The sequence below is a fragment of the Schistocerca americana genome, chromosome 6, assembly GCF_021461395.2.
Source record: "Schistocerca americana isolate TAMUIC-IGC-003095 chromosome 6, iqSchAmer2.1, whole genome shotgun sequence".
In the NCBI taxonomy this organism is placed as follows: Eukaryota; Metazoa; Arthropoda; class Insecta; order Orthoptera; family Acrididae; genus Schistocerca; species Schistocerca americana.
The window spans coordinates 349,078,725-349,099,541 of record NC_060124.1 but is presented as its reverse complement, the minus strand read 5'-3'; the positions used below and the strand labels follow the sequence as shown (position 1 = coordinate 349,099,541).

The following is a 20,817-nucleotide window of genomic DNA, read 5'->3' as shown; positions in this document are numbered from 1 at the left end:
TTCGATATAATGTTGCCTGAAGCTATATATCTGAGACAGTATTTCACTGGAATGAAACAAAGAAAGGAAATAACTGTAAAAATTCAGCTACACTCTCTCTCTCTCTCTCTCTCTCTCTCTCTCTCTCTCTCTCTCTCTCACACACACACACACACACACACACAATTTTACCAATAGTCTACACATAATAAATATTCCCTGAATCAACACGCAATTACTCATTGATAGACAGCTATATCAACAACTGTGATCTCTGAATGGGGAAACTGGATATCCCGTCCTTTGCAACAAATTCCTTTCACACATATTCATCACAACTCGTGCAATTCTGTACTGTACAAGACTTGATTATACAACTAGAAAGAATGCATAAGCAAAGATTAATAAATAATTTAAAAAATTCGTAATACTTGAGTGTTTATATTGGCAAAAACCTGAACTGCATGGTTAGTGTTACAAATCTTTTCAAATATCTAAGCCCTGTACTTTTGCACCAGAGCGCCATCTATGTGTTTTACTAGCAGGCTTTGGAAAGGAAAATGTCAAAAAGTTGGCTAATTTTTCCTATTTTCCCCCGCTAATTTCTTATGGCATCGTATTCTGCGCCCTCTTCAGTGAGAGAAAAAGTATTCACTGCATAGATGCATGAAATAAGGATAACATGTGGCGTTCACTCCAAATCTTCCACAACAGCTCTTTAAATTTTTGGGAATCCTAATAACGGGCACCCCTTACATTTACTCTCTTATAATGTTTCACAATGCTGACTGGAACATACTGTTTGAAATTCTGAAGGCAGCCCGAGTAAAGCACAGGGAGCGAAAGAAAATCCACAACTAATACAGAAACCAGACTGTAGTTATATGATTTGATAGACTTCAAAAGAAGGCAGCGATTCACAAGGGAATAAGGCAGGGTTGTAGCCTCTCCCTAATGTTACTTTATCTGTCCATTGAGCAACCAGGAAAAGAACAAGGAATGTTAGGTTTTAACTGACCGTCGATAGCAAGGTCATTAGAGACAGAGGGCAACCTCAGATTACTACAGGATGGTGAAGTAAATCTGTCATGACCTTTTCAAAGGAACCATTTCGGCATCACTGCCACCTTGCTCAGTAGCATTAAAGGGAATCGTGGAGAAATTTAGGAGGAGATTAAAGGGGAATAAATACGGACTTCAAGGATTGCCAAAGACACACTTTTCTGTCATAGACAGCAAAGGACTTCGAAGTCAGTTGCATAGCACAGAGAATGTCCTGAAATGAGGTTATAAGACGAACATCGACGAAAGTAAAACCACAGTACTAGGAAATAGTCGAATAGAATTAGGCAATGCTTACCAAATTAGATTACGAAATGAGGCAGTAAAAGTAGCAATTGAGCTTTGCTGTTTGGATAAAATAACTTACAATGTGAAGAAATAAAATGCGAACTGCAAATAACAAAGAAAGCAAAATCTTCCTTGAAGGTATTTGTTTGACTGTAGATTCCTACGGAAGTGAAACGGGAGCGATAAACAGTAAGACGGGAAGAGAACAGTAGTTTTTTAAATGGGTAGATCGAGTAACTAAGAAGAGGCACTGAATCAAAATAGGAAGATCAGTTCATAGGAGACATATTGAGTCTTGAGCCATTAGGGGGGGGGGGGGGGGGGGGGGGCAAAAATGTAGAGGGGACAGCATGGTTTGACTATCGTAACACATTAAATGGATGCTGTGATGAAAAGACTTAAAGGATGGACTAGTGTGACGAGATGGATAGAACCTGTCTTCGGACTGAATACAACAACGACGACCTCTGTTGTCAACAATCAATCACAGATCGAAAATGGACTGAATACAACAACGACGACCTCTGTTGTCAACAATCAATCACAGATCGAAAAAAACAGTGACTTTCGAGAATATAATACTAGATGTGAAAGTAACTCACTCCACCTTAGTGTGGCACACAAAAGGAATGCGTGTTCAGCCACAAAAATCTTTGACTATTTACTCGTCGCCATATTTCCAAGATACGTTCCAATTCACTGATCGCAGTTATGATCCACGCAAATAACTATAGTCCGATTAAAATTATTTGATAATTGACGTCTAACACTTGCTGCCGGAATGCTGCCACATCGCTACAGACAAACACGGCGGGTCAGTTCACAAATGCCGTTAGTATTTAACGCGGAGCAATGTTAGAAGCGGCCGCCGACGGGTTTCGTAGCTTGAATTTAGGCCCATGTCCTAACCTAATCATAATCTCGTGACGTACAATGTATCTGAGAAAACAGCGGTCAACAAGCCCCTGCGGCAGAACTAAAATCACGATCTTTTGTGCCTGGCGTTTAAGGCTAGCGTCTATGAGCAAACGAGAGAGAAAAAAATTCATAATACGTTTGTTTGTATAGCTCTCTTCCACAGAAAAATTTCTGGTTTAGCGGTTAACGTAAATCGTAATTTCTCGCTGTCATTCGTTACCTGAAAGTATCCTCATAACTGGGGCTACACGCGATTCTGTTACAAACCTATGAGCAGTCCTGTTTGGTAAATTATAGGGAACACAAACAAAAAAGAATGATAGGAAGAAAAATGAGAGCAATTAAGAAAGTCAATACAATGAGGAAAATGAGGCAGCAAAGTATTAGAAATAAAAAATTACATTTAGACCAATTAACTGAATAAAAATAATAATCAAAGTCTTCTGATTAGGTCCAGAAAAATAAAAGTTTTGCTGCATTTGACGACATCTGAACCTCCCACTTCCACTCGTTAAGTTTGTACGCAAACCACTACACCGCGCCATTACACTTCACTTCAGGAAGTTGTTATATTTACGACTATGGTGTCTCCGTCGCAACGATTAATTGACAGCCTTAAAAAGTTTGGCTTCACGCAAAGTCGTGCGAAGGTTATCTAATGCAAGCCAATCTCTGTGATTGATTATAACTGTATAAATGACGCTGAACCGCGACTTCACAGAGGAATGATAGTCGTGTTTGGGCAGTGCTGTGTATGAAACGCGTACATTTCGTTACCCCGTGTGTGTGTGTGTGTGTGTGTGTGTGTGTGTGTGTGTGTGTGTGTGCGCGCGCGCGCGCGCGCTCGCGGGCGGTGTGTAATCATGTGTTACGCAATACGAAATGAAAGGGCCAGACCCAGCATTCAAGAGCCAACCACATTTAGAAAGAAAGCCCGACAAGGAATTGGAAGTGAACTAATTGTTGTGACTGTTGGGAACGCCGAATCGTTCGGGCGTGACGTTGAGCGCTCTGATTGGAGGAAACCAACTACAAGACATGTAGTGCCAACTGTCAAGTAATTTTTATCGGACTGCAACTAACATAATATTTGAAGATGTTGGAACACTTACCACGCCAAGCTGCAATTATGAAATGGGAGTAGCTTCATTGCCTCAACAAAACAGAAGAAATGAGGACTCCTTTTGCAGGACTATTTTTAAAGTATTTCGCAGGAAAGCTTTCACGGTCTGTATTACGTGTAGATTCGTGGTAATATTAAGCCCAAGTATTTCTGAGCTAGTCACATTTGACCAGACGTATATTTCATACTGTGTTTCCTTCTAATGAATAAACACGCCAGTGCCACGAAAGTCTGATTCAAGCCTGAAAGGCTAATGGCTAAGGCGGCTGCTCGCCTTGATTCGAGTCCGTCATACACAAATTTGCAAATGTCGCTACACAGTAATTATTGTTTCCTGTTATGAACTGGAAGTGATGCCTTGTTTTTATTTGTGAATTACCGAGTCCTTTAGTGAAGTCAACTTTTTAGTTTTGTTTGTGCTGCATAATTAATGGTAGTACACCAATGGCCGTGGCAGTAGCAGTAGTAGTAGTAGTAGTAGTAGTAACAGCAGAATTCACCTTCAGTCCGAAGACCGACTGATGCAGCTCTCCACGCTACTCTTGTATAAACCCCTTCTCTGAAATAAGTTCTGCGATGTGTCACTTCTTTACAAGGCTACCCACTAGGCAAATACTTCCAAAAAAGACTTCCTAATACTTAAATTTGTATTATACGTTAACTAATTTTTCGGTCACGTTTGTTGTCTTTGCTAGACTGCATTTTATATCGTCTCTACTTTGACCATCGTCATTTATTCTGTTGCCCAAATAGCAAAACTGCTCCACTACTTTAGGTGTCCCATTTTTCCATCTAATTCTCTCAGCATCGCCTGATTTAACTCTACTACATTCGAAGGGCCTCGATTTACTTTTGTTGATGTTGCACGCAGCTCTCTCTCTCTCTCTCTCTCTCTCTCTCTGCTGGTATAAAGGGAATTGTACACACCGGCGGGTAGTCGAAGTCATGCTGCGAGGCGACGTCCTGGATGTAGTCGACCCGGTGCTGGTTGGAGGGATTCTCGAGCTGGATGGGCGGCGTCAGCGTGCTCATCGCGCCGGTTATGGTCTGCAACACACCAGATAGTAAAATGAAAATTTCTGAGCGGTAAAAATACAATGTGGTCGATTGTGATTCAGTCATTATGCTACATTATTTTTTCCAATTTTGTGTAATATGGCTAACCACTGAGGGGATTGGTGTGGACATCTACGTGTGTTTTAACTGTGGTTTTATCTTACTTAGGGTATGTTGGTGAAATCTTGGATTTTTTATGTATACTTCTCAAGTATATGTTTTCATAATATTGTACATGTAAATACAGTTCTGGAAGAAAATAGCACTCCTGGAAAGACGACGTCGATGTTGATCCGATGACGGCGTACGCCACTTGGGGGATAGTAGATGTACCGGGTGATCAAAAAGTCAGTATAAATTTGAAAACTGAATAAATCACAGAATAATGTAGATAGGGAGGTACAAATTGACACACATGCTTGGAATGACATAGGGTTTTATTAGAACCAAAAAAAATACGAAAGTTCAAAAAATTTCCGACAGATGGCGCTTTATCTGATCAGAATAGCAATAATTAGCATAACAAAGTAAGACAAAACAAAGATGATGTTCTTTACAGGAAATGCTCGATATTTCCACCATCATTCCTCAATAATAGCTGTAGTCGAGGAATAATGTTGTTAACAGCACTGGCGTCGGATGTTGTCTTTCAGCATCCTTAGAGATGTCGGTCGATCACGATACACTTGCGACTTCAGGTAAGCCCAACGCCAATAATCGCACGGACTGAGGTCTGGGGACCTGGGAGGGCAAGCATGACGAAAGTGGCGGATGAGCACACGATCACCACCAAACGACGCGCATCTATCGGACATTTTGTGAATTTTTTTTTTTTTGTTCTAATAAAACCCCATGTCATTCTAAGCATGTGTGTCAATTTTTACCTCTCTATCTACATTATTCCGTGGTTTATTAAGTTTTCAAATTTATATTGACTTTTTGATCACCCGGTATTGTTAATGGTTTCCACGTCACCCACCAACATACGTCATAGTGGCATAGCAACCAGAGCGCCATCTATGTCTGTGTTTTACTAGAGAATGACCACAGCCAGAAGGCTCAAATGTGGTGAAGCAAGCAGGCACGCATGCCACGGAGACGCACTCGTGTTCCCTACCGCCAAGTGAGCGACTTTGAAAGGGGTCAAATTGTGGCCTCCCGGGTGGCGGGATGGTCCATTCAGAAAATTTCCACACGAGTTGGACGTCCTGCGACAGTTGTGCAACGATGCTGTTATCAGTGGTCACGTGAATATTTTCACAACCGTGGATCAGGTTCTGGACGTCCACGCAGCGCAGACGCCCGCCAGGATTGTATTGTAACGGCAGCAGTGGCGGCGGATCTTACAGCTACCACAGTACGGATAAGAGGGTTTGTGAGCCCAAATGTCTCAACACAAACTGTTGCAAACCGGTTATTAGCAGTAAGACTACGGGCATGCTCATCTGAAGCCCGTCTTCCACTTAGGCCACAGTATCGACGTGCACGGCTCGACTGGCGCCGCCAGAGCATCACTTGGAACATAGAATGGCGCGCCACGGTCTTCGGTGATGAAAGCACAGTGTCTGCACGCAAGTGATGGTCGTTTGCGCGTACTACGTAGACCTGGTGAACGCTTTCTCGTAAAGTGCATTCATCCACGACACACTGACCCAGCACCAGACCTGGGGCGCGGTAAGCTACGACCATAGTGTTTCTGGACGGGACGCTAACTAGCACTCGGTACGTGCAGAATATTGTTAGAGCCGTTCTTTTACCGTTCTTGCAACAGGAAGGTAACGTGTTCTTCCACCAGGATAATGCTCGCCCGCACAAACTGCTCGCGGAACCCAAAATGTTCCGCAAGAGGTGCAACAACTTCCCTGGCCAGCACGATCTCCGTAATTGTCTCCAATCGAGCACCTGTGGTAAATTACGGGATGAGAAGTGACTCTCAGTCAACAATTCTCACAAAACTACGTGAACAGGCGTGGCATAACGTATTCCAGGACAGTATTCGCCATCTGTAAGATCGACTTAATGCCACAGTCAGCGCCTGCACGCCGCCCGTGAAGGCTACAGTACATATTAATATGTGTGTTTCAGCATGGGTAGATAGCTTCTGCTATTTATCTGTAAACGTCATTACTTAGTCCATACGCATTGTTGCAACAAAAAAATAAATCTCGAGTGAACTGGAAACCTCTAGAAGGGTGTACTTTTTTCGGCAGCGTATAGCAAAAAAAATGGTTCAAATGGCTCTGAGCACTGCTGAGGTCATCAGTCCCCTAGACTTAGGACTACTTAAACCTAACTAACCTAAGGACATCACACACATCCATGCCCGAGGCAGGATTCGAGCCTGCGACCGTAACGGTCGCGCGGTTCCAGACTGTAGCGCCTAGAACCGCTCGGCCACTCCGGCCGGCGCAGTGTATAGCATAAAATGGAAATGATCGTATGGCATTGTTGGCCGGGAGGCCCCATTCGGGGGGTGTTTGGCCGCCGTATTGAAAGTCCTTTTTAGGTGACGACACATCGGCGATTTGCGAGTCAATGATGATGGACACACAACATCCAGTCCTCTGCCGGGAATCGAACCCGGGGCCCCTGCGTAGTAGGCGGTAATGCTACCGCTACGTTACGGAGGCGGACTGTATAGCATATATCGTGTTTAAGACTACGTATGCAACAAGAGAGATTGTCTACGGATGAATGCCCAACTGCATTTGCTTATTAAGTTATGATTACGTCACATGCTTAGCTAACAGAAAACAAATTCAACGGTAGAAATAGCGATACCATCTTAGCGCAAGTTGGAACAGAAATAATCTTCACAGGTGTGAATTTGGTGGCAAAAATGAAAGTTTTAAGTTTACCACAGCAGCAAACATGGTCTGATCTCATATGTCATGTTATGGAGGGGGGAAAAAAGTACTTCTGACGTGAATGTGCAACCAAATGCAGGTTGAATTTACAGCGAGATTAAACAGTAAAAACTTATCTAGTTGGGCGAGGATCTTAACTATTTGTGGGTGTACAACAAGCAACTTATGTACAACATATACAGAGGACAAATACAAAATGAAACTAACATTAGAGCAGAGTACGAGACGCCGAATAAAGCAAAATTTTCCAAACAACTTTATGTCGGAAATGCACCATAAAACGACAGCGAAGGACGTGCGGGAATTTTTCTGGAACGCTTTTGGGTGTTTCTAGCACTACAGTTTTGTCCGCCAGAGGTGCTGCTGAGTTGTGCTGTGGTGACTGCGCTCCACAGCACTTGTTGCCGTGTGTCTTACAGCGCCGCGGTCACCACAAGATACACAAACAGCTAACTGGTTGCTTACTCGTGCAGCGGGATGTAGTGATGTTGGTGCGTGAAGTGGCTTGCTGAACACTGTTCGAACAGTAGGCTGCGAGAAACGAACACCTAAAGGGCTTGGGCCATCGCTTGAGATGCGCTGGCACGTTTTGCACCCAAAAACGCCGATACAGGACAGCGACGATCAGTAACGCCTTAACCAGTATCATAGTAACGGTTCACGAACTAGTTGCCACTCATCGGCTTGTATGGGTTGCCGCAAAAGAAAATCGTACGTACAGAAAATAAAAGCTTATTATTCAAGGCGAGCAAATTTTTGTACCTGAGCGTTATGGCAGTGCCAGTGACTAACAATGCGAATTTCCCTCATTTCAAACTATTACGATTTAGGCTACTTCTACCAGGAAAGCAGTATTTAGCACCCACAAATTCGTATGAAAATCCCAATTACATTCATGTACATGTTCAGCAAGTGGAAACAGTCCTTGATGATTGGAACCTTCATTCTACTACACCGGTTAAATGGACACAGTTACTGACAAATATTGGAAGTGGAATTGTCCATAATGTTAGAAGAAGCTCATCTCCTCATACGCCGGAGGGCAAGGATTCAACAGGAGAAGGACGACGATTCGATAGGATTGAGCTCCGCCGCATTCGTCTCTGGGAGCATGGCGATATTTTTAATGAAGTGTTCGCTGCTTGTGGTTTGGACGTAGTGGTCGCCGGGAGTAACCCCAGATCGCCATATTTGCGACACTGGACATGACACACGTCAACACCTAAGAAGAGTTGGACGCAAGAATTTTTGTGGTCACGACACTTATTTCTTCTACTACGTCAAATTTATACTGATGGTGGAAGCAAGAATGTCTAGCATTTGCAGTAAACTATGAAACTTGGGAAAACAAGAGTTATGAGTTTAGTTTTGTTTTCTTTTTGACCATTGTATTAGGTCAAACTTACTGCTATACTGCATTTGTTAGGATAAAATTTCATTTACGCCTTCTGTACATCAGCAAAAGTTAAAACGTGTGGCTTTAGATTTCAGAATTGATAACATTGCAGCTGACAGTACCACATGTTGACTATTTTATTACAGTGCTATTTCCAGGGCGTAGCTGATGTCAACAAATTAATGGCACTATGGGGCTTTACTTAGTTGATTTAATGGTCACGCAAAATACGCGTCCAACATAACCAGCGAAACATAGGGTCTGGCTCGCTTTCACTCTCCTCTTTCTTGTGACTCTGTCCGGTTTCTGCACAGGGACGGCAGGGTTATTAATTGATTTGGCACGGTTAAATTTAAAGGGTGGCCGGATGCACTTCCTGTCACCACCCCGTTACCCGCCGAGACAATGTGTATCCCAACTTTCTACGCCGGCCTCTGTGGCCGAGCGGTTCTAGGCGCTTCAGTCCGGAACAGCGCGACTGCTACGGTCGCAGGTTCGAATCCTGCCTCGGGCATGGATGTGTGTGATGCCCTTAGATTAGTTAGGTATACGGGTTCTAAGTCTAGGGGACTGATGACCTCAGATGTTAAGTCCCATAGTGCTCAGAGCCATTTGAACCATCTCCGTGTAGTGTTACTAATCTGAAAGTGTGGGAAAGTTTTTTACTGAGGCGCGACTTGGGTACTAGCCAGATATTCACCTGGAACTGTATTGCGAGTGACGCAAAAGGAACTGTGTTAGCGCATACTAAGGAGAAATGAGAAATACAACCACTCAAGGTGTGTGATGAGTACAATGAAACTTAGCTACATGTGCAACAGTGACGCGGCATAAATAATGTACGCAGGGTGAACAGAAAAACTGTTCCAGACAAAGAATTTATGTTCTACCCCTCCTTTAAGCGATACGGTGCCAGCAGCCTGTAAGAGGTATTATCAATGTCGAAGATGATTCCCCGAGCAACTGTACAGTAATATGGCTGCTTGTTAAAACGATGTGTATGACGTCCTTCGGAAGTGAACGCTATTCTTCTTGCAAAGCTGTTGTCTCCGCGGAAAATGTCTACCACAGAGAGGATGGTAGCGGGGTAATAACTGGTTCAGGCTCTTCGTCAAATCTAAGCACGTCTGCCGTCTCCGTCTCCTTACAGACTGAACTAGAACTCACCCGTGATCTGTAGTCCAGAGTGCGTGTGTCACTGCTTGAAGTGCCACCTATGAATAGCAGGTAGCGGAACGCACACGACTTGGGTCGCCACACGTACATGTTTCCTTCTGCGCGGAGTACTTGAAGGTATTCACCTTATGTTCGCGCTCGTAAGGGAAGATTGTATTTAATGTGGAGTCACGATCCCAGCAATTCGATTGCATAACAGCAAGTATCGCTTATTCGCCCGTATTGTACCTTTTTGGTGAACCTACACGATGTCAATTTTAGCATTTGCCACGCCGCCCTTCTCCCTGCCAAACTTTTTTAGTCTAACGCCTCGAATCTGCGAATGGACCTTGGCCGACAAATGCCTCCGCATGCTTTCGTATTCTGGGAGTAGCGTGGATTTTAAACGTGTTTGCAGGCGGTAGCAACATACATTTTGAATGCTCCAAATCCAAGAGAACAGTAACAACTACAACAAATGAAACTGTGTGTTTCAGTGTACGCACACAACATGAAGAGATAATGAAAATATAGAGTACATGAGGTTTATCTCCCAAAACTGCAACTTATATATAATATATATAACGTGTTCCTTCTAAAAGTCCTCATGTCCATTTTCTCCAGTATTTCGACAACCATTAGCAATTTCGTTTTTGCAATGAGTAGCTTTGAGTCAGTCCAAACGAATATTGGCCTTTCACCAGCCGCTCAGTGCCGATGGAAAGCGTCGATTTGTTCTTCAAAACAAAATGATTTTTGAAGCGGAGTGCCCATTTGATAGAACTGTACCGAATTACTGCGACATTCGTTTTTATCGATATGTATTAACAGGGACAGTTAAACGCTAACAACGAAATTTCAAGAACTCGACCTTGTACTTTAAGGAGAAAAAAACAGACGTGCAAGATATCAGCCCCAGCGACAGAGACCTCCAGAAAATTCGAGCCATTACTCCAACTGTACGCAGTTATGACCTTCTGAAAGTACAGCTTGTTTGTCACTCGCTCCTCCTCACTGTGCCCGCTTAATGCCCGAATGCGAAGTGCTGTACAGCGGAGTGACAACCAATGCCCTCTGTCATCCTGCAATTGTACTTCGCGTTAACAGTCTCATCTTTACAATCCAAAGAAAATAAAGCACAACAGTGAAATTAATAAATAAACAGTGTTAAGCTGCTTCTTTAATTACACACTCATTAGTTTCATTCCTTACGCTGCATCGGCGAGTCGCAACATACGGGTGTTGGAACTTAAATTGTGGCAACTATTAATTCACAACCGATACAAAAGAGTTACATGTTTTCACCTGTTAACTGCCCTTCAAAATAGTTACCAGCATTGTCTAGAACCCGTTGCCAGCGATGTGGAAGGCGTACTACACCGTTAGCAGAGTCTGTTCTGTTGATGGTGCGAATAGAGCGGTCTACTGGCAGTCGAATCTCTGGAACAGTTGTGAAGCGAACGCCACGAAGTGGTTCCTTCATCTTCGGAATCAAATCAAAATCACAAGGATTTAAGTCCGGGGAGTACGGTGGATGGTACAGTGCTTCCTAGTCCCATCGACCGAACAGAGCAGCCACAGCTTGCGCTGTATGCGCCCGCGCATTGTCGAGTGAAATGATGGGTGGGTTGCGCAGAAAGTGTCGCCGCTTCTTTCGCAAAGCTGGTCGCAGGTGATGTCACTCTCATGCTGTACGGCCTCTGGCACATTCAATCTTGATCCAACTCCGTTGTTCCTGTTTCTAAAATATAGTGACACCGTTACGTTAGACAGTTCGCTCACAAGTGCCTGTATTTCCCTCCATTGTGCGCACGCCGGTGACGTGGGACGGAAGAGTCCATTTGCTCGGAGGTAATGTATGTATGTCAACAACGTGTACTATCAGTGACAATAGTAGATCCCGTTGCATAGTGTCTCCACAGCAGTGTCGCCACTATTTAAGTTCCAACCTACGTAAAAATGTTCAAAACCAAGTGATCTGACACCAGCTACATGTCATAAACCGCGCATTTTGGTACAATGAACAAACCAATGACAAAACAGTATTTCACTGGATGTTCAAAGTGGCCTGGCCGATCACTTGTGTAGCCGCTTCGATACCATACTCCAAGACTGACCGAAATACTGGTGTACATAATTGCCTGTAGAGAACAGACTGCGTTTGAAGAATGTTGTTACGCTGACTGGAGTTCACACTGATGCTTACAGATCTTGTCGAGTTGATAAACCTGCCGACAAAACCTCAGACTATGTGAAAGCCAAATACATAGAGCAGCTAACAGTATCTTGTTCCACCTGGTGGTAATCGTCAATACAGAAAATGCAATGTGTATTTCTCCGTTCTCGTTAAGCATTTACAAGCTTTTGTGGCCCGATAATGAATCCTCGATAACAACTGTTCTGCTGAAGTCATCTACAACTTTCCAAACCTGATATCCGTAAATGTTCCTTGTTGACATTCCCAGAAGACGTGGCTACTGCTAAAATACTGTAGGCACGAAACCAACTATGTTTGACAAGCAGCGCAAACGTCGTGATCGGCTCTATTAAAACTACATACAGAAGTGGCAGCAAGAATCCATCTGCAGATACCGTTGCCATTAATATATAGCTGGGCGTCGTGCTGTTAATGGACTGCACTAATGTGTCTGCGTCTTTCGTCCCTTGTTTTTGCAAGAGACCGACCGGACGTGATTTCTAAATGAGAAGCGCTGCGATCCATTTTTTACATTTTCTAACGTCCTTTCCATGATAGCTCTGGTGTTAGCGACAAAGTCTTCACATCCATTGAACATGGCTGTCTCATTACCCAGCTTCTTAGTAGTTTTAATATTCTTGTAAGCACACACCGACCCAGCAGATGCTCTAAACTTTTTAGTCCCGACTCCATGGCGGCTTGAACGCCCCACTGCTGCAAATTAATATCGTGGATTGTCGTCTTTTTCCAGAATGAGTTTTAAATTTATTAGACAGATTATGATGACCTTAGAAAGCTTTTGTCAACGAGCAACTTCGTTTTCAAGGTAGGTACAAATCTGTTCTTTGTTGTAATAATCTAAAGTTCCAACTGACGGTCCTGATAGACAGACAACCCTTTTTTCACGTTTCCAAAAGGTGACAGCTCGTTTCGTATGCTTCTTTGTCACGGGCACGGACTAAGTCGTATCCAACGGTATTAAATCTTCAGAGCAGGCTTCGTCATCAATTACTTCCTCGTTCTGACATCGCTGTCCCGTTGTTAACGACGCTGCTCGACGAATGTGACTGTCGTGAAAGGACATCCCCATTATCGTCATCGTCCTGCTCTAGTGATGAAGCAGCGAAAGCTACTCCACTATTCTGCCCTAGTCCTCCCTTGTGAAGTTGTCTATTACTCGCATTTTCGCAGTGAAATTGAGTACAAAAAATGGCATCAAGTAAATCCTACCATTTTCGTTTGCCTTGCGTAAAACGTAGTTGAATAGCTACAAACAATAATGCTAACCAGTGAGTACCTTCAGGAGTTCTCGTTCTTTGACGTTTAAACGTTGCAATTTAGTAGTCACTCCGTACCGCTCCGAGAGGTGCCGCACTACCGCTTGTTGGTTCGCCGACGTTATAAATACGTACCTCTTACCCACTCCACTGTACTTTCGCGCTAGTGTATTAAGCGGACGCGTTGGACCGGAGCGAGTGACAAACAAGCGATGCGCGCGCGTATAAAACATGTACTCTCAGTCTGAGTAATATCAGATTAATGACCTAAATTTTCGTGCGGCATAGATTGCTGTGGCTGATATCTTGCACGTGCGCCTCTTTCTGCTTAAAATACGATGTCGTGTTGGCCGAAACATCACAGAAAATGAGCCCGTCGACTTTTAGGAAGGATACCCAGTACATACTGCTCTGCATAATTTAAGGACGAGCTAAATAAAGTAACATAAAAAAGCATCCTCTATTTAACAGAGTGCTACCTCTAAAAAAAGAAAATGGGTGCGGTTGAAAAGGAGACAGAGTACGCCGCAAAGCAAATAAAACAGAACAAGAGACGGATGAAAGCGAGAACTGGTAAAGAAGATAGGGGAGGGACTCCCCATGAGCCAGCATGCACTGGGAGACGGCCCGATGACACTGCCCTGCACCGAAGGTAGCTTAAAATCTTACTTCCAATAGTAAAAACCACTTTCACGGAGAAAACAGAAAACCCGCTCCATCGCCCGTGAATCGCCGGTCAGTACTTGAGGCAAACAATTCGGAAGCTATGCATTGCATGGAGGGCCATGACAAGGTGGCATTCCACTAGGAAATTAGCCTACGGAATATCACACCAGCAGTGTGGCTGGATTGAAGAGTTTTTAGCAAACAGAACACAGCATGTTGTTATCAATGGAGAGACGTCTACAGACGTTAAAGTAACCTCTGGCGTGCCACAGGGGAGTATTATGGGACCATTGCTTTTCACAATATATATAAATGACCTAGTAGATAGTGTCGGAAGTTCCATGCGGCTTTTCGCGGATGATGCTGTAGTATACAGAGAAGTTGCAGCATTAGAAAATTGTAGCGAAATGCAGGAAGATCTGCAGCGGATAGGCACTTGGTGCAGGGAGTGGCAACTGTCCCTTAACATAGACAAATGTAATGTATTGCGAATACATAGAAAGAAGGATCCTTTATTGTATGATTATATGATAGCGGAACAAACACTGGTAGCAGTTACTTCTGTAAAATATCTGGGAGTATGCGTGCGGAACGATTTGAAGTGGAATGATCATATAAAATTAATTGTCGGTAAGGCGGGTACCAGGTTGAGATTCATTGGGAGAGTCCTTAGAAAATGTAGTCCATCAACAAAGGAGGTGGCTTACAAAACTCTCGTTCGACCTATACTTGAGTATTGCTCATCAGTGTGGGATCCGTACCAGATCGGTTTGACGGAGGAGATAGAGAAGATCCAAAGAAGAGCGGCGCGTTTCGTCACAGGGTTATTTGGTAACCGTGATAGCGTTACGGAGATGTTTAATAAACTCAAGTGGCAGACTCTGCAAGAGAGGCACTCTGCATCGCGGTGTAGCTTGCTCGCCAGGTTTCGAGAGGGTGCGTTTCTGGATGAGGTATCGAATATATTGCTTCCCCCTACTTATACCTCCCGAGGAGATCACGAATGTAAAATTGGAGAGATTAGAGCGCACACGGAGGCTTTCAGACAGTCGTTCTTCCCGCGAACCATACGCGACTGGAACAGGAAAGGGAGGTAATGACAGTGGCACGTAAAATGCCCTCCGCCACACACCTTTGGGTGGCTTGCGGAGTATAAATGTAGATGTAGATGTACTGACCGTAAGGTTGCACAACTAACACGCGGGGTGGGTTGTGTGTGTGTGTGGGGGGGGGGGGGGGGGGGGGGGGGGGAGAGAGAGGTTATGTAAAATAAAATATGACCAACGCGGAGGTGGCATAGGACGGCGGATTCTTTTCAGAGGGAACGGAAGGACGAGTACCATGCAGCAGCAGTATCCTAGATAGTACAGAGTTTATTAGAGTGGACGGTAGTCAACCAAATGTTGTTCCCTCTCCGAATGAGGGTCAGTCTTATTAGCACATGCAAATCCGCACCTGGAATTGGCAAAGCGAATGGCGGCGGAGGGTGAAGTAATCGCTCCTCAAACCAAACGGCCCGCCAGTTCATTCACTGGCATACCCTCATGACTTGGGATCCAGAGAAGGACAATTAAGCAGTCAGTGTGATTAAGTTCAGCAAGAAGGTCATCAATATCAAAGACCACAGGGTGATACGAGTAACATCGGTCAACGGCCTAGAGACTGCTCACTGACTCACTACGTATTAAAAATCGGTCATGGGAGACCTGTTTAATAAAGTGTAGGGCTCTGTTAACGGCTATCAGTTCCGTTATAAAAGCAATACATGTTCCTGCCAACAAATGGCTTTCCTCACTGACAGTGAATGTAAAGGATATCTCGTCTAACACACGGTTTTAGAGTCGCCAAAGTAAAAGATAGGTAAAAGATAGCAGCACCCTAAACTGCTGGAACTGGGACTTTAGAATTTTAAAATAAATCGGTCCTAATTCGTGGCTTGGACACCAACCAAGGAAGGGTGCTTGAGGAAATATGGAGAGCACATTCCAGGGAAGTGAGATGGAGATCTTTCTAGAGGGTTGTGAGGCTCATTTGAACAGGTAATCCCAGCCAAGGGAAGGTATCATAGGTCGACCCCCTCGTATGCAGAAATAATGGGATACGTCAGATAATCGGGGAATTGTCGAATGGTGATTTCGTAGATGAAGAGTTGGTACCATCAGAAAAGAAGACATAAGAACCTGCTTTGGTAAGGAGACTGTCTACGGGATTAGTCCAGAAGGCGCTAGTAGCCAGATGAAAACTCCATGATGATGAATTGGATCTAACAATTTCAAAGCTGAAGGCGCCAACGAGACATAACCTGGCAACCATAATCCAGTCAGGATGAAAACATGGCCCAGCAAAGACTGAGAAGAGTAGCACGATCCGCACCCTAAGAGTTGTGGACAAGGAAATTGGGAACATTAAGCTTACGCATTTAAATAGTCTTTAGCTGATGAACATGGGGCAGTCAAGCCAGTACTAGTCAAAGATAAATCCCAAAAATCGGGATTGTGCAACAACCTCCAAGCATTGGGTATCCAAGTAGAGTTCTGGATGATGATGGACGATAGTACGACGACAGAAATGTATGACCTGCATTTCTGCAGTAGAGAACTGCAAACCATGGAAGAGAGAACATGCTGAAGCCCGTTAGATGGTGTCTTGGATCTGACATTCAACCAAGTCTGCTGAATTGGAGCTGTGCCAATTGTAAATGTCATCGACATGCAGTGAAGGGGTGACCAGTGGCACGACAGAGGTCACTAGCCCATTGATTCCTATGAGGACGAGGAGACATGTTCCCCAAGGGACGGGAAAAAAAGAATAGCAAGAGGATAGACATACAGCACGGAAGGCTGTGGTACTCAAGCACTAACCCGCCAAAGAGTGGCGAACCCCTGGGGGGGAGGGGGGGGGGGTGTCGGCAGATGGCTGCATCAGAACGGCCATTGGTATGGTGTAATTTAATACATTTCACGCGTGAAACATTCTCCCTGATGCCACCTACTCCAATCAAGGACTCTTCCCATACGCACCACCGAGCTGCAGCAAAGGTCATTTGGCATGATTGTCGTTTCTGGGATGATGCCCTGGGAAAGCTGGTATCTCTTTCTTGTCATGTGGAGAGAACTAGCTGCTCAGGCCTCAGCAGTGTGAGCTCAATGTTGTCAGGGGGATTAGACCAAAAGGTTATAGAACAACCCCACGATGTCGGATTGGCCATTGTGTTGACTCTGAAGCGGAAATAAGAGCATACACAAAAAAATGGTTCAAATGGCTCTGAGCACTATGGGACTCAACATCTATGGTCATAAGTCCCCTAGAACTTAAAACTACTTAAACCTAACTAACCTAAGGAAATCACACAACACCCAGTCATCACGAAGAGCCTACACAGGTATCATTAACACTGCATGCAGTATGCGTTATTTAAGGTGTTCTTCCCCAGTCTGTCAACACTACAGAAAAATTTGGAAAATGAAGGCCAAACCCAGAAGGAGACCGCAAATTAATTAAGTCAAATGTGCTGAATGAATGAGTGAGTGATGAATGAATGAATATTCCAAGACTGGAAGGAAGAATCTAAGGAATAACTGGGTCAATATCAAAGGCTGCCAACTTGAAGAAAAAAAAAAGCAAGAAAAGAAAGGATAGTTAAGAGATGATACAATGCAGCAAAGGAAACGAAGTAGGTTCTACTATAGTTTGGAGCCCTATGCTCGCCTCACATGTACTCGTGAAGACTCATGAGCCTCCGGAGATATAATTTGGTTCTTAGCTGACCTAATTAGATTATTCGTGTCTTGCACTTTGATATGTTGGAGCACTGGCTATTTTTCCCGTTTTAAGTCCACGTTAATACACAGATTTCAATTAAATGAATATGAACTAGACTAATTTGGGACTGCTCTATCAAATGACCAACACTGTATATCTGATCGCAACGACAGTGAAACTTAAATGAGGGGATAGCATTACATAGTTGGACTTACTGGGATTTGCTTTTTTATGTACGTAGTTTCACATGCATCACGCTTGAAACCCTCTTCCGTTATTAGTGTAACACCTAGTGTGATTCCTATTGCAATTAGAATCATAGATTGCTTGCACCCAAACCTTCAGATATCAAACACTCAGATCGGTACCAAACGTCGTATGTCGATAGAGTATCAACCAAAACTCCGATTTAGTTCGTCCTATTTGCTGTCTACCAGCTAAACTGCCGTAAACGTTAATTAAAGTAACAACACATTTACGAAGTATAGGAAAGCGTAACAGTGGGTAGTTAATACGTACAGCTACTGTGGGTAAGTTAGTAAAGTGTTGGATCACGAGACAAAGGGTCCTGGGTTCAAACCCCAATGACGGTTTTTTTAACGCTTGTCAGACTGCTCTCTCCGTTTCTTTGAAAGTAGTGCATCTACAGAGCACATTTGTAGTTTCACAGAATATATATATATATATATATATATATATATATATATATATATATATATATATATATAAGTGCATCATACGTACGGAAATAGTAGTAGTAATAATCGGATCAATAATAAGTACATAACGTTCAACTAACGAAGCAAAAGTAGACCGCCTAAGGGACATTGCTAAAACCTCCGCGAACTCCTTTTGCATCTCAGGAAAGTGTTCTCCCATATAACATTTTCACGCGTAAATAGGTAAAAAAAAAAAAATCATCAATTGGGTTTGAACGCAGGACCTTTGATACGAGTCCCGCATGATCTACCAATCCACCTACGAGAGATTCACGAAACAATTACTGACATACGATTTTCCTGTGCTCCGTAGTTCTGGTGTTACTTTTAGTTACCGTTTATTCATGCCATTTATTCAAAGAAAATTGAAAATACAGTATTATGTACTTCATTATTAACAATACGTAACAATTCTTTTTTATTAGGAAGCTATCTGTAGTCATTTGTTTCTGTCGACATTTCAAAACTAGGCGAAAATGCGACACAGCAGTATCTTCAAATTTGTATCGCGCGTAGCCACTGCTTTATTGGTCTGATGATTTTTAACGTACGGTGCAACCGATTCCCGCGCGTTCCACATTTCTCTTACTGCGTCAGAAGATTGCTGTTTTGCTGTTACAGCCACCTCCTCCTCTGAAGAACTACTCTCCCCAACCTCCTGCTGTGAAACATACTGCAACTCCATAAGCTTTTCGGTGGTCATTTCTAGGCTGTGTATCTTCCAGAAGCTGCTAATCGATATCACTGTTAGATATTTCTAGTCTCATGCTATTGGCCAAAGACAATCTCGTTGACCACAGGTTCCACAGGTACTGACTCAAAAGCCTTAGAGTCACATTCAAAAACGCACTCAAGCTCGAGCAGAAATGAGAGTCCTCTTGGTGACCCCTTCCCATGCCTTTTTGATCATCTCGACGCAGGCAATGATGCTGTAATGATATTTCCGAAACCCTCGGAGGGAGATTGGAAGCTTCAGTCAACCCAAAGCAATGCTCGAAGAGTGGTTTGGTGTAGACCTTATTGAAGTTAGAAATAATCTGCTGTTTCACAGGCTGGAGTAACGGAGTGGTGTTGTGAGGCATAAATTTGATTCTGATGAATTGAAATTCTTCAAGGAGGTGGTCTTGTAGACCTGGAGAATGGGCTGGAGCGTTGCCCATAACAAGCAAAACATGGAGTGACAGGTTCATCTCAAGCAAATATTTTTTCACCGAAGGACCGGACACTTCATTGATTCAATCCCAAAAATCATCACGAATCACCAAAGCCTTGATGTTGGACCTCCACAACACACTGAAGCTGTTGCTGAAGTTTCTCTGCTGGCTTTGTGTCGGAGCCGGCTGCTTCGAAGTGCCTCACAACCTGTGGATGTCGGTTCTTTCCAAACTTCTCGAACCACCCACGGCTTTCCTTAAACACATCTTCGGGTGCTTATGAACCTGGCGTCTTCTTAACGAAAGCAGCGGAAATCATTCACGCCATCTCACAAACTATGTTCTCGTTAATAGTGTTGCCTTCCAATTGCTTTTCAGTTATCCATATAAGGAGCAACCTTTCGACATCGTAAAGTATAAGAAACCATTGTTAAGATACTCTTGTCACTCCCTTTGAAGAATCTATCTCCTTAATCCTGTCCTTGTTCTTGAGGATAGTGCAAATATTTGATGTAGACCCATTGTAAGTGTGTGCTAAATCAGCAACTCTCACACCACGTTCACATTTTTCCAACGCTTTTACCTTACATTTCTAAGGTCTTTCTCTTGTGGTCGTCTTCTAGCGGCTTTATCTTCAGGGACATTTCTACGAAGGATATAAAGTTTACAATCTCTCTCTCTCTCTCTCTCTCTCTCTCTCTCTCTCTCTCTCTCTCTCTCTCTCTCTCTCTCTCTCTCACACACACACACACACACACACACACACGCACGCACGCGCGCGCGCGAACGGCTGGTGACCTCACACTAAATCGTCATCCCTCGTTTATGCCGGCCCAGGATCTACGATATTTCCGAACCGGGGCAAGAACTTGATAGCGCCCCCACCCCCCCTCCTCCCTCGAGCGTTTGGGATAGGACGTCAACAATGTAAAAAATAATTTTTCAAAAATGTTATTTTGTAGTGCATGTCTTTGCATGTTTTTCTCAAGAGTTTGTTACATGAACATACAAGTTCGAGGAAATGAAAAACACATATACACTCCTGGAAATTGAAATAAGAACACCGTGAATTCATTGTCCCAGGAAGGGGAAACTTTATTGACACATTCCTGGGGTCAGATACATCACATGATCACACTGACAGAACCACAGGCACATAGACACAGGCCACAGAGCATGCACAATGTCGGCACTAGTA

General features: G+C 43.7%; 1 protein-coding gene across 1 annotated transcript in view; it reads right to left on the bottom strand.

The window, feature by feature from the left end:
• Positions 1-20,817, bottom strand: part of LOC124619743 (guanine nucleotide-binding protein G(s) subunit alpha) — a 372,022-nt gene that overhangs the window by 156,575 nt on the left and 194,630 nt on the right. The window contains exon 4 of the mRNA XM_047146318.1: positions 4,298-4,417. Within this exon, the coding sequence (XP_047002274.1) occupies positions 4,298-4,417 (120 nt within the window). The remainder of the gene's footprint in view (positions 1-4,297; positions 4,418-20,817) is intronic.